The sequence below is a fragment of the Hylaeus anthracinus genome, unplaced genomic scaffold (assembly GCF_026225885.1).
Source record: "Hylaeus anthracinus isolate JK02 unplaced genomic scaffold, UHH_iyHylAnth1.0_haploid 3, whole genome shotgun sequence".
NCBI lineage: Eukaryota > Metazoa > Arthropoda > Insecta > Hymenoptera > Colletidae > Hylaeus > Hylaeus anthracinus.
The window spans coordinates 13587670-13601086 of record NW_026535284.1 but is presented as its reverse complement, the minus strand read 5'-3'; the positions used below and the strand labels follow the sequence as shown (position 1 = coordinate 13601086).

Sequence of the window (13417 nt, the reverse complement as noted above, 5' to 3'; positions counted from 1 at the left end):
ATAGCTGCTGAGATATCGACCGATCATGAAAGATCTACAGGGTCTAATGTGAGGTAGAGTTTCCTCGAATCGCGTTCAATCGTATGATCGACTAAAAGTCGCTGAGGGTTAATTCTCAGCCCTGTTATTCCACCGCGATTTCAAAATGACCTGCGACGCAAACGTGCTGGTTGGCAACCGACAGGGTAGCGGTGCTTTATCGGACGCGATTGGTATACGCGGTCCACGCTCGTACAAACAGTATAACCGATTCAACGAAGCCATATTTTATTAATGTCCGCGAGGCGCGAAAATACGAAATCTACATAGCGGAGGTTCCGGTGCAACGGTGGCGCTCACAAACAGTTAGAAGGGGTGTTTATTAACAGGGAGGGAGTTGAATCGACCTACAACGAAAGGGAGCACGGTATTCGGGCCTCCGCATTTGATCTAACCTTTTATCGATTCCGAGTGGGAAACGAACGTTCGATCGGCCGTATTATTTTTCGCGGACTGGGAACGTGGCGCGGCACGTTGCAATTTTTATCGAGTAACCTCTGTTATTAGCACCGGCGAAAATCGAGTTCAATTTGATTTTTCGACCCTCTCACACCCATACGGCAGTTTAATAAAAAAAACACGCAGACTCCCTGGTCGAATTAATTACGCGCGAAATTTCGCGGATGTCAACTGCAAATGCGCGGTTGCGAAGAGGTGGATCGAATAGGGGTTAATTCGATGGAAATATTTAACGTGCTAAATAAACAGCCATATCAAAGTGTATCTATCGTATATCTTTCGTTTCCTCGAAATGTCTTCAACCTGAGTTTGCCCTGAACGACAAAATTGTATAAAAATGTCTAATTTGAATTATTATTACGTTAATAATAAAAAGTCGTATTAAATTTACTGTTTCTTTAATAAGTTTCTTAAATTTTAATAATCCAAGCTTACAGCGCAAACTCCGAAATATCACGTAATTGGCAATGAATGAGTTAAGAAAACACCTATTCTCACATGAATCCCGAAATTCTTTTGTTCCTGTTATTATTTCCAAGTTCTAACGAATACGTTAAATCGTCCCACCCTGCCGGCGTATTTCTGTTGCGCGGATCTCTGACTTCGCCGGGAAGTTTTCAGTAAACGCTGACGCCAGCAACGGCTAGGACGAATTAAATTAACGAAAGCATCGGTCTGTCAGCAAGACCGTCACGCGTTTATCCAGGCCGTTTCCTGAGGGATGATCGTCGCTTTACGAGAACCACATGTTACCGAGGAAGTCGTCTCGAGGAAAACGTCCCGTGACGCTTCCTGGAGCGCGGGTCCCGTCCGAGACTTCGGTGGCTGCCACCTGTCCCGAAATCTCCGGGGAACGAACGGGCGAGGTGGCGGACCCGTGGATCCCGTAACTCGAGAGAACCCTGCTGGATGTTTTAGCACGTGATGGCTCGAGCAAAGTTAGAACAGAAAACTGAATAACCTTAGGTAGCCATTATTCGTTTGGTAAAAACTGTAACCTAAATCACTTTCACATGAATTCTACAGCTTCTTTTATCTACGAATTTTGACGTGAATCCAGAACGTTTGTAACTTGTTTAAAATTTGATGGGAGCAATCGAATGGCTACAGACATATTCGTCGACCTAACACGTACCAAACAGAAACGACGACTCACTTCTCTCCCACAGAACCATAAAGGAGCAACGAAAGAACCAGAAATTCATCCCTGGATCCTGTAAATAGCCCAGCGAGAACGATCAACGACGTAACGCACGTGTTCCTTTGACCCTTGCGGTTCGCCGTCGGATGTTTTATAAGGACACCCGTCGATAAATTCTCGCGGAGGCGCTCGCCACACCCCGCTTACTGGGAGCCTCGATAAATTATCCCGGGGGGATGACAGAGACATTATAATCCGAGAGTGTAATAAAAAGACTGGGCTGGCTTTTCTCGCCGGCGTTACTTAGCAATAATTCGCGTCCAGGGTGAAAGAAAACCGGCGCGAGGAGGTTGAGGTGAAACCAGGTCACCGAGGAGAAGCAAAAGATGAAGGGAGAGTGGTAACGACGGACGGTGGAAGAATGACGAGAAGACAGAAATGACAGAAGAACAGAGACGGCGGGGCGAAACGCCGAGAGACGACTCGCTCCTCCCAGCGTCGGTCAGAAGGGTGCGCGATGTCGGACAGATGCCAAAGAGAAGAATTTCTACAAAGCTGCGGACTCTCAACAATGGAAGCCTGCCGTGGATCGGGCCACACCGGCGATTCAAGGGATGATTTATCGGATCGTATTTGTTGGTAATGCCGGAAAACACAATTGACGAGGGCCTAGATGATCTCCGGGCGGATCAAGAGTCTGTTGAGGGACGTTCTTCTCGAATTATGTCGAACCATCGACACGAGTCGGGAAACTGACCCCGATGCTCTGTCGATTCAAGGTCCACGCCAGGTCCAATAGTATCTCTATAATAGAATTCAAACGCGTGGACATGCTTTTCATGAGAAATTACGAATGACAAATCCCAAGTTGACTGCGGATTTTTATGCATTTACAGGAAATTTGAATGTGTAAGAAACTGCAAAATGCCTTAACCATTTGTCGCCACTTTGCTTCGAATCTCCCCTAAAAACACTACATCGATTAATAAAGAACCACGACCACCCTCTGCCTCCATGTTTGGGCACCCCTTTGACTCAATCGAATCCCGAATCTGTAGCAATCCGCGTTACCATAATCCAAAGCGTTGCAGACCCGCATCGCGTCTGGGAAAACTCTGATCGTTCGTTAATCGCGTTTCGTGTCAATTATGGATCCGCGAGGCTGTTAAGACAACGGTACGGCTTATAGTTCGACGTAATCGCGTTCCGAGATAAGATCGCGCCGATAACGTCGCGGATCGATCGATCTACCGGTGTAATGCATTCTCTATAAGCAGTCGATCTTTCGGTGGCTGCGCCGCCTCGAGCTAGGCTTCGTTGTGGTCCCGCATCGGGGCTGATTAAACTGGAATACATTAAAGCGAAACTCGGCGATAACGAAGACATTGAATTCTAAGCTTTGAGGGCATGAGAGCTACGTACGTTCCCCGATAAAAAGAACCATTTATGCTCACCTCTCAGCAAACCGGCCAACACCGATCGATTCGACTCGAAAGGAGTCCTCGTCGCGATTTGCCCTTTGTGCTCGGTGCTCTCGCAGTTTATCCAAGAATTCGTCCAGCAATTTGTTAGAGAAGATATCGACGCTCCCGGTTAGGATGATCTCGTTTGTTTCACGCGCGTTCCGAAGAGTCCTTAATGAGGCTGCGTCTGGAGTCTCGGGTATCCTGGCGCGCGGTGGATCGACAGAAGTGGCGAAAGTATGCAAACTATGCGAGGGGAGTGCTCCACCGGTGACGATACACCCTTCTCGAGCGTGTTCACGTTGAGGTGCCTTAATAAAATAGCGTCGTTAAATTCTCATCGCCGGGGCACAGACGCACCGAACGAGCATGATTTTTCCAACCCCTCGCCCGCGAACTCCGCGCATTCTTGCGAGCGTTTCGAGGCGTCTGCGTTCGCGCATCCATCTCCCTACAAAGGATCGTTGGTCGCCTGGAATGGGCCATTCGGGACAGAATCCGCGTCGTTTCCAGCGCAGAACTAGAAATGGAACGAATTCCAGAGGGGACTGGCACCTGCGAAAGCCGCGAGCAAGTCGGTCAACGATCGGCCGCCAACGATTCGATATGTCCTCCTTCGCGAAACAATGCCTGCGAGCTCAACGTTCCCCGCGACAACATCTCGAGATAACGATAACGACTACGACGGGAAACAGCTGGTCTATATCGAGACGGTGACGCTTCGTCGTTTCCGATATCCACGCCACTTCTCTTCGAGGTTGCCGACAGGTATCGTAGCCGGAAGAATCTCGTTGCCAATATTAAAATACGTATTCAAAAATGGTCGTGGACTTGCGGAATAATAGTTTCTCCTTGACAAAATAGCGAGTTTGTGTAATAAACAATTGTGTCTCAAAAAAAATTCTTGAATTTCGAGTCTGTGACAACTGCGTGTACTTCTTTAAACAACTCGACGGTTCCGTCCTTTGAAGGTTTTCGAGGGGCGTTCACCATCCCACCGTATTCACTCGAAAAAGGGAGACAAAACGGATTATGACCGCGCGAAGAAGCGCGATCCAAGATCGCGATGGTAAAAACAACCTCGAAGCTGATTCTCTTGGTAAGCGGTGATGCCAAGACGGAGGCTAACGACGCGCTATTCGTTTTCCCGCTGCGTGGGGTCGTCGACGGGGAAGCGTACAAGCGTGGAGCGAAAGGAGAGGAAGTAAAGAGGGAAGAACGAGAGCTGAGGAAGTAAACAGGAGCCCAACGAGGTCGAAAACTTGGAGCCTTAGCTGGGACGAGGTCAGATATTAAAACGACTCCCAGGTAAGTAGATGCCAGCACGCGGTTCCTTCCACAATATATGAAATCGCCGGCACGTCGGGGGACTCTCTGTGGATTATGCGGAGATTATTAAGTCTGAGGAGGCGGCGGCGGGTCGTTGAATCGGAGCTCTTGTTTTTCAGCCAACCGTCAACCAGTCGCTGCTCCGGTCGTGATCTCTTTAGGAACGTCTCCTCCGTTTTTCGGCCACCCCCGTGGCATCGGTTGGAAGGGCGGGGAGAGTCGACTGCCACCCTTCTTCGGGAACATCCAATTTCTCAAAGAAGTTTACGGGCATAGAGCGAGGAAAATTGCCCGTTATATATTAAAGACGTCTTTAGAATGGTAAACAGAGTGACTTCCTGCGGGGAAGTTATGCGACAGTCCTCCGCTGGAGGATTATCTCAGACGTGTCTCCCTCGTTGCGGCAATCCTACTCTTTGAGGAAAGCCTTCGTCGTAGGGGGAGGAAGCAGCCCTCCAACCAAACGACGACGCTGCCTAATTTTCTTCCCGTTCCCGCCTCTTCCCACGGGTTCGAGCGCCTAGCGAGCAACTTTTCGGCAAAGGGATATGAGATCTCCGGATGAAAGGAACCCGCCGAGACGTCCTGCAGTTTATTACTCCCCTTTTTTGCCGCGCGACCGACCGTCGCGTGACTTTTCTGCCTTCTGGGCCTTCGAAGACCGACTCGAACGACTCCCTTTACTTGGTCTACCTGTAACCCCCGGATGTATTGTAATCCAGGCGAGTTTCGACCGTAATTCTGTTGAGATACTCTCCATTGCGCTCTGGTTAATTTAAGAGACGTTTTCCCTTGGTAACACGTGGCTGACTGGACTTGGAGTAATGTCTATGAATTGATGATGTAGCTTAGGATGGTTCTTATATTCAATGATTTCTGAAATCTATATTACACACCCCTTAAATAATTTGCGAATACTTAAGAAAATATTCCTGAACAATTTTAGTTTTCAATTTTGAGGGCAAGGTATTTAGGGGGCGCGTAACATAAATTTCAAAAATCATTAAAATAACCCCCTATTCCCGAGCTGGATCGAGTCATCTCGAGCCGGCGTATTTGCTTGGCAGTAATCCTGTTTACGCGGTCTATATATTTCAGCAAACTCTCGAATTCGGTGGCGAATCCTTCAGGAAGTTGTCGAGGAAGTTCGTTAGAAGGCGAGGTCCGATAAAAAGCTGGCAAGCGGAAAATTCGGGGCGGCCAAGAGACGGCTCAAAGACGCTCGCGCCTCGTCGTAAACGGGCATCGAACTCGGTAAATACTCGTCGAACGCTTTAACGAATGTTTTCGCGTTTTCCCCGCTGAACGGTGGATAGACGAATAGCGGGGATTGGAGGGTGACGAAGGGTTGCTTGTTTTTCGGCAATTTTCTCGTCCGGTTGCCTAGGTGGCGCGCTCGCCAACTCGCCAGACGCTATTAACTCCGTCACGAAGAGACTGTTCTGGCACGCGAGCACTTTTCCACCTGGGACGTTGATCGATCGTCCTTAAAATTCGCTGAACCGGTTGAAAGTTCACAGCGGAAGCCAACGCAGGCTACCGGCCTCGAAATATGGAGGAAGATTTCGTTAGCAATTTGAAAAGGGGGGAGGTGGGAGATAGTCAACGGGATAGACTGAATTGTGCATAGGAGGTGATTAGGAGTACCTGGGACTGTTCTACGACTTGTGTATCACCTTCTCAGGTTCGAGGAATCAGTGAAGAAATTATCTATTTCCCACGAGGAAATCTAGCCCTCTCTTCCTTCTTGGATTCATCGAGGTTGGTAGCTCGAGACTAAACGGAACAAATAGCGGTGTGTCTAAACGTAGAAATAGTACACATATGAAGAACTTATGGGAAATGTTGCCCTCTATCAGCGTGAACAGAAACTCCACAGTACGACCAAGCTGCATTTACATGCTCGTGCCCTCGCCACTTTTCCCTCTTGATGATCGACCTTCCCCTTACTCGTGTCTATTCGACCCGCACAGGATCTCGGATTTAAAATTTAAATAAAATCAAGTCCCCTACCGCAACTGGTCGGGCTCGCCTGAGTCTCGCAGAAGTACCCGCTCTTTCAGCGGAAGGAATTACCGAGCACGTATCTCGGATCAAAATATTAGCCGCGTTGAATAGGCAGAGGGCGGAGGAGGCCGCGGGGGAGGCTCTCGTCTTTCGTAATACCGAAGTCGTGTAGCCGTACAAGTATAAAGACGCGCCGAATCCGTAGCAAAAGAAGCAGGGATGGAGAGGAACTTTTTCGAGCCCTGTATTGGGGGGTTTGCTTTAACTTTGATACGTGAACTTTGGTAGGGGTTGAAATATGGGAACTCCAAGTTCTCGCAACATAAAATTCGTATGGAATCATCATCATCTACTGCACAAATCGATTCACTCTAACAGTTACATAAAAAATTGTAACATTATTGACGAAGAAGAATCTGCCGATCACCCGGCTGGGTTTCGACCGCTGAAATTCAACAAATAAATTACACTCTCCATTTTTTCGCGATCTCGTTTCCTCGTTCGAAGTTGCGGTAGCCACTTTGAGCTCCCCTAATGTCGCCACGCCGGCACGTAACCGCGATCAGTTCCAGCGAGCACCGCGCCTGCAATAAATCGTCCAGTAAAAACAAAACGGGAGTAGTTTTCCCGATGCCGCAGCCTGCTCGCGAACCACGCAGATAGAATCGCGGGGGTGCGTGGCAGACGCGCGTGCACCACCTCCGACCCTTGTTCCGGGGAATGGGAAGTGGTCCTACGACGTACGATTCGAATACAATAATTTACGGCGTATCGAGGCATCGGCGCAAGGTGTTGCCACCGACCCCTTCTTGTTCGAGTGCGAGGGCCACGAGGTTGCCCAACCCCTTCACTGTCGCGGCAGAGCCCTTCCAACCCCGAGCAAAGCCTTCCTCCGCATTATCTACGCACTCCATACGTACCTACGTGGGAACAGCTCGAGTCGACGTCCTCGAAACTAATGCGTCTCACCGTGGCGAACGCTGACGGGACACTTGGAGCTTCCACCAAGAGACGACCTTCCGTGGGGGATATGGAAATCTCGACGTCCAGCTTTAGGATCTCTGGGACCGTCTGGGAGATTTGGGAGCGAGAGATATGTCCTTGCGGCAGCCGTTCGTTGTATTTTCAAGACTTGCACGATTTTTGACACTGGAACAAAATGAAGATTCGTTAGAATGTTTTTCGAAAGGTTGTAACTTTGTTCAAGTGTTGAATAAAATTAGGTATAATTAGTGGATGCCTTTAGTTTGGCACGTGAGAGTCAGTAATTGAACGGTTGTAGAGGCAAGTATCTGGACCGCGTTTCGAATGCACCTGAATTTAAAATGTCGCGACGCGCGAACGAGCGTCCCGACGCGGAGGACTGATCGATATGCCAGGGGGCGCGACGGGGCCAGATAGAACCGTGAAATATTATTTTAGTCTGGACGAGAGCATCGTGACCGAAAAAAGAGGTATGTCTGGGCGCTCGTTCGATGGGAACGGAGGGAAGCGTGAGTAAAGAGAAAATTGTGCGGAGTTCTCTATCTACGAAACACGGTCGACGCTTCGAACCGTCGCGCGTCGAATTAATTATATTGGCAGGATTTGCACGGGGACATAAATCTATCAGGAAACTTCTATATGGATCACTTTTATGAGCCAGCGGGTGGACATCGTCCTGTGACGCGTTACAATAGGTATAATTTCGATCTCAAACATCAACAAATCTTTGGAAAACTCCAGTTTACTTTTTAAAGCCTAGGCTCTTTAATCAAACACGTGCACGGTGTTTTTAACGCGCACTGATTAATGCAAGTCCAAGCATCCCTTTTTTATCAAAATATGATAACTGCGTGTAAAAACGGTGTCTGGGGGTACTGAAGCGTTACACGTCGTTTCCTTCAAGTAGTTTCAGTTTTTCTCGTTCGAGTTATTAATGACTTCGCTAACGGGCCCTTCCATCCTGACGTTAATTAGTTTTAACGCAAGGTCTGAACCACGTCTCGGCGCATTCGATTGTACAGAGGAAATCTAGATAATTCTGAATCCGTTTGCCGAAGTTTGTAACTTTCCCGATAAAATTGCTGGTACTTGTTGAATTCTTCTGCGGGAGATTTCCTGCTTTCGCAAAATTTCGACTCGCGGAGGTGTCTAAGAGAAACGAATCCTGTCGCAACTGTAAATTCATTGAGATTACAAGCACGAAGCTTCGTTGTTCTCGAGTTTGAAGTAGTTGCAATTTCTGGAAGATGATTATTATAGAGATTAATGGCCACGGTTATCTCGGCTATTTTGAATTTTATTAACCGGATCGCGGAACTCTCGAGTGCACTTCGAGATTCTTAAATCGGATTTGATATTTATAAAGTTTGTTTGCGAAAATGTGATTTTGCTTAATGCACCGTGCTTTTCGAAGTCGATGACGCTTTTGCTACAAAGGAAAATTTAGACGTTGGATGTTGATTGGGATAAATGTTGGAGTATGTAAATGAATGCAAGCGAATACTGTGTGGAGGGAAGGATGGAAATGGGAGTAAATCACTTGCGTTAGAAACCAACAAAATTTGAAATTGCAGTGGGCATATGAAGTCGAGTTACAGAAATCGATTTATATAGATTCAAAGCGTGGAGGTGAATTCATATAAATTCGGGGTGTAGATATCAATTTATATTCATTCGAGTTCTGGGTATCAATTTATATGAATTCCAGCTGCAGAGTTACTTGTTTTGGGAAACAAATAAACCCTCGGGGCTTTAACACCTTAACAATTTCAAGGGGAGAACATTAGAGTTAAGAAACCAGTAATAGACTAGCTTTAAATTAACCCACTCTCTGCCAGGCAAATTTAAAGCGTTTTGCCTTGGGTGCTAAAATTTAATACGGATGTGTAATCTAAGGATATTATTTTGATAATAAAAAGTGATATTAAATCGGTTGTTTTAAAATGAAAATATCCCCTCGAATAATTGCAATCAATTTGAACTACGAGACATCTCGTAGTCGGCAGTGAATGGAGTAAAAAACCCGAACAGAAAAATTCTCTTTGCGTTTCTTGAACGAAGACAACCGCCCACGCTGGACGTCTGGAAATTGAGTTTCCCAACGCGTAACGCGCAGATTGCGCGTCCCCTTGATGGGCGCGATAAAATCGAACCCATCGAAGACGATATATCATCCAACGCGACGTTTATATAGAATACCTGACCAGGATGGGGAAAAAAAAAACCGTGCGCGCATATTCTCACGGAAGGGACGCTCTGTACGTCGGGACAACGGCGTCAAAAATTTCATCAGCGGGCAAAGTTCGGTGGTAAACGGGAGGGGAAAAAAACGACGCTTGGACGCCGACGCCGACGGCGGCTTCGCGCAACGCGGTATCAGCAAAAACTTAGACGCGCGTAATATGCGCCCGGAATTAATTACACGACTCGGAGGGGCTAATCTGCATATTACGAAATTAAAAAATTTCTCGACTTTAATTCAGCCGGCGCGATGAATCCTAATTTCCGGGGTCCAGCGGCGGCGGGCTCGCAAAGCGCTACGCCTCTCTGCTCGCTACTGTTAGCGGTCGAGGGGGAGAAGAAAAAAAGAACCTCCCAGCGGATGAATTGCTTTTCGAGCGAGTTCGTTTAATTTTTCCTTTGTGTCCCGCGCGCGGGGCGGATCCCGCGGTAGTTTTTCCAGTGGAACGGCCCGGGAAAGTCGAGACCTCTGCGTTCTCGCGTCGGTTGCGATCGAGTCGAGTCGTTATTAACTCGACCAGCGAGCAATTCAGCGGTCGAACGATCGTTTCGACGGCCAAAGAACGTATCTTGCCGACGATTAATAACTCGGCTGGCGTTAACTACAGAATATCGCTTGGTAATCTCCGGTCGCGTCGGTCCGATGACTCCCGCAACGCCCACGCTGACGCGCTCGTATCGCGACCAGAGACGAAGAAACGAGAGAGAGAAGCTCGTTCTTTCGAAATCCTGGATAATCCACGTTCTTTGCCAGCCGAGCATTGTACGGTTATATTTAGTCCCGCTCTGCGCGCGATGTCCAGGCAACGCCGCGTCGGGGCCAATAAGTTATACTTTGGACTGGATTTTATCGCCCCGTTTCCCCGCTGCACAAGAATCGCGCCGGAGACGCGTTTGATGGGATTCGAGCGTTTAGGGATTTGCGATCAAATGCGGGCAAATAAGCCTCCGAGCGAAATTGTCCGCTCGTAAAGCACGCGTTAATACATTATTATCGCGTTGGTCTTTTGTGTTCCGATTTCAGAGGGGACGGGGAAGCTATTGGCGGAACACGCAAGAATTTTATTGTGTTTATTCGAGATGCTGTATCGAAGTGAAAAAAGTTCATCTGTATCGAAAAAGGAACTTCGCTTTGAGTAAAGCTTCCTGGAGATGTAATAATTGCGAGGCGATAAAAAATTTCTTTAAAAGAATATACAGTACAGCATCTAGTACGCGTCGCTTTTCACGTGATAAATGGTCCGCGCGTTAAAAAGTTAGAAAAGAATCCTTAACGAACCTCGACGATTCGAATACGGCTAACAGGATAGTCCGTTAACTCGAAGGGTAATATTTGCCCGCGAGAAAGCGATTTAAAAAACATCGAAACCGCGCGGACAAATAATAACAAACCAACGCTACGAATGGGCCTTCCTTTGTGTCGCGATTTCGGCTTTGTGACTTTTATTTCGGCAACAATTTTCGCCCGCGTCCGTTGTCGGTCGTTTAATTAACTTAATTCCCAAATAATTTATATTTCCACGCGGCCGCGGGTCGGAAGGGGTTTGCGGTGAAAAAAGGATAGCACTCGGCGAACACGCGAACGTATCCAGGTGGAAATTGGTTCGGAACTCGTTCGAAAACTCCACTCTCTCTCTCTCTCTCTCTCACTCTTGGCCGCGTCGCTGTCACGGGATTACCCACGCGTTAGAGCGAGCGAAGCGAACGAGCCGCGAGGAACTTTATTTGGTTTATTATCCGCGCCGTTGTTTGCGCTTCCGCCTACCGTTGAAATAGAGAGCGGGTCTGCCCTCCCCGAAGAGATATTTCATACTTGGCGCGCAAAATGGAAACGCATTCGGATTATGTTCCGATTCAATCTGCGAATCACGCGTGGAATTTTTCACGGTAGTCGGACCGAACGCAGCGTTGTTGCGTTTTTTATGTATCGAAATTACACGAAACTCTTTAAAGCAAAGAGCTCCCGAGCTCCTGAAAGATCCTCAATGTTAGATAGAACCTAGTAACTGAAACTTTCGCACTTTCTCGGTCTCCTGGAAGGAATTCCGTAAAAGTGACAGCTCTTTGATCGAGTTATCGCGCGGAGCACAATGGCCAGGGTAAGGAAGAAAAGCGAAAATAGCGATTAAAGTCCCGAGCGACTCAAGGGGTGAGCCTTCGCGATCCGAGGAGGGCTAAAGAATGGCAGAAGACGGTCGTATACCTCAGCCGACGAACAATGCCCACCGTAAACGGTTCCCATCAGCGTTTTACAAGGCGAATATTCAAAAAATCGTCCCCGAGGCGGTGGACGTCCTAGGAAGGACGTACCCTTGGTTAGGAACTCCGAAAGAGGGGACCGCGAAGCCGACGAGACGACGGTAATCCGTCAATGGACTTAATGGCCGAAATCTGCGGATGAAAAGCGAGCGTTTAGACGCGCGCCATTGTGCGGTCGAGCGGCGGGATAAATTTAGCGTGAAAATATGAAAACTCGCGGCCACTTTCGCGCGACCACCGGCTGGTCACGCGCGAGTGTGCGTGATGGAATCGACAATGGACCCTTGTCGAGTGCGTTCTTTGATCGACGAATAGCAGGTGCACGTGGTAACCAAAAAGCAACGGAAATGGTGACTGAAAGTAACTGGAAGTTTAATTTTTTAAGACTCCCTCTGTATGGAAACGCGGGAAAAACCTTGCAACAAACCATTTGCAGACTTGAATACCACAGTTAATTGGCTACGAGAATATAATAATAGATTCATGAAAAATATAACTTTTGTAATTTGTGGTCTTTTCCGCCTTTCAGCCACAGTGCGTCCCTCCGCCGCCTTTTAATGCGATTAGGCGAATGCTCTTTGCGAATATTGCGGATTTTCGGCTTTCTTCATCTCCATCTCTTCCCTTCTCCATTCGCTTACTCCCACGCGCTCTCACTCCATCTCACAGGGCACACGGAAACACCTGGTACGACCTGGTCGGTTCATTTGCGACTGTTCTAATTAGGACATCGACAAAAATTGCTTTCCCTCGGGGCTAGCAATTATTATACTGACAATTGCGCCCCATCTGTCGAAAAAGCACGAAGAAACGAGTTGAATGTTATTAATTCGCGCACGACGCAGAGGGGAATGAAACGTTATTGGAAAAGAAGATTGAAAAGTTCGTCTAATTAAAACACGTTGCTCGCGCAGGAAATGCATCGTACCGCATTTAGAGGTCAATTACTTTGGAAAAATATAGTCGCGTTCCCGGGCACGTTTGTTACCCAAAGTACAGGATATATGCAGCTTCTCTGACCTACTTAAGTCGATAGTTTACGTTTAATTGAGAACTGTGGATGCGTAAGGGTTGCGAGCGCTCCTCGTTCTTTCTCAGTTCTCCAAACGAGGAGGACTTCTCGGTAATCTTTTATCGAACGACCCCTTTGCAACTTCCGTCATCCCCTGCCTCTTCCATTCTCGCGTCCGCACTCGTTGCACGAACACTTTTCGCACCGCGGTTGCAGTTTCAACCTCGCGATTGCAAACCAGGCAAGATTCTCCTGCAATCTTTAATGAAAAACTAATCCCTTAGTCGATCGCGCGGGTGGAGAGGACAACGAAGACGGAGATAATTTGGCCTGGGAGGAATCAATTTAATTCTCCTAGCAGTCATCGAGCGTGTTACCTGAAATTGAAGTTACAATGCAGAGAGACAGAGAGAGAGAGAGAGAGAGAGAGAGAGAGAGAGAGAGAGAGAGAGAGAGAGAGAGAGAGAGAGAGAGAGAGAGAGA

General features: G+C 47.8%; 1 protein-coding gene across 1 annotated transcript in view; it reads right to left on the bottom strand.

Moving 5' to 3' along the window:
• Positions 1 to 13417, bottom strand: part of LOC128894148 (uncharacterized) — a 62042-nt gene that overhangs the window by 13778 nt on the left and 34847 nt on the right. Inside the window, exon 3 of the mRNA XM_054155640.1 lies at positions 7359 to 7587. Coding sequence (XP_054011615.1) covers positions 7394 to 7587 — 194 coding nt within the window. The 3' untranslated portion in view covers positions 7359 to 7393. The remainder of the gene's footprint in view (positions 1 to 7358; positions 7588 to 13417) is intronic.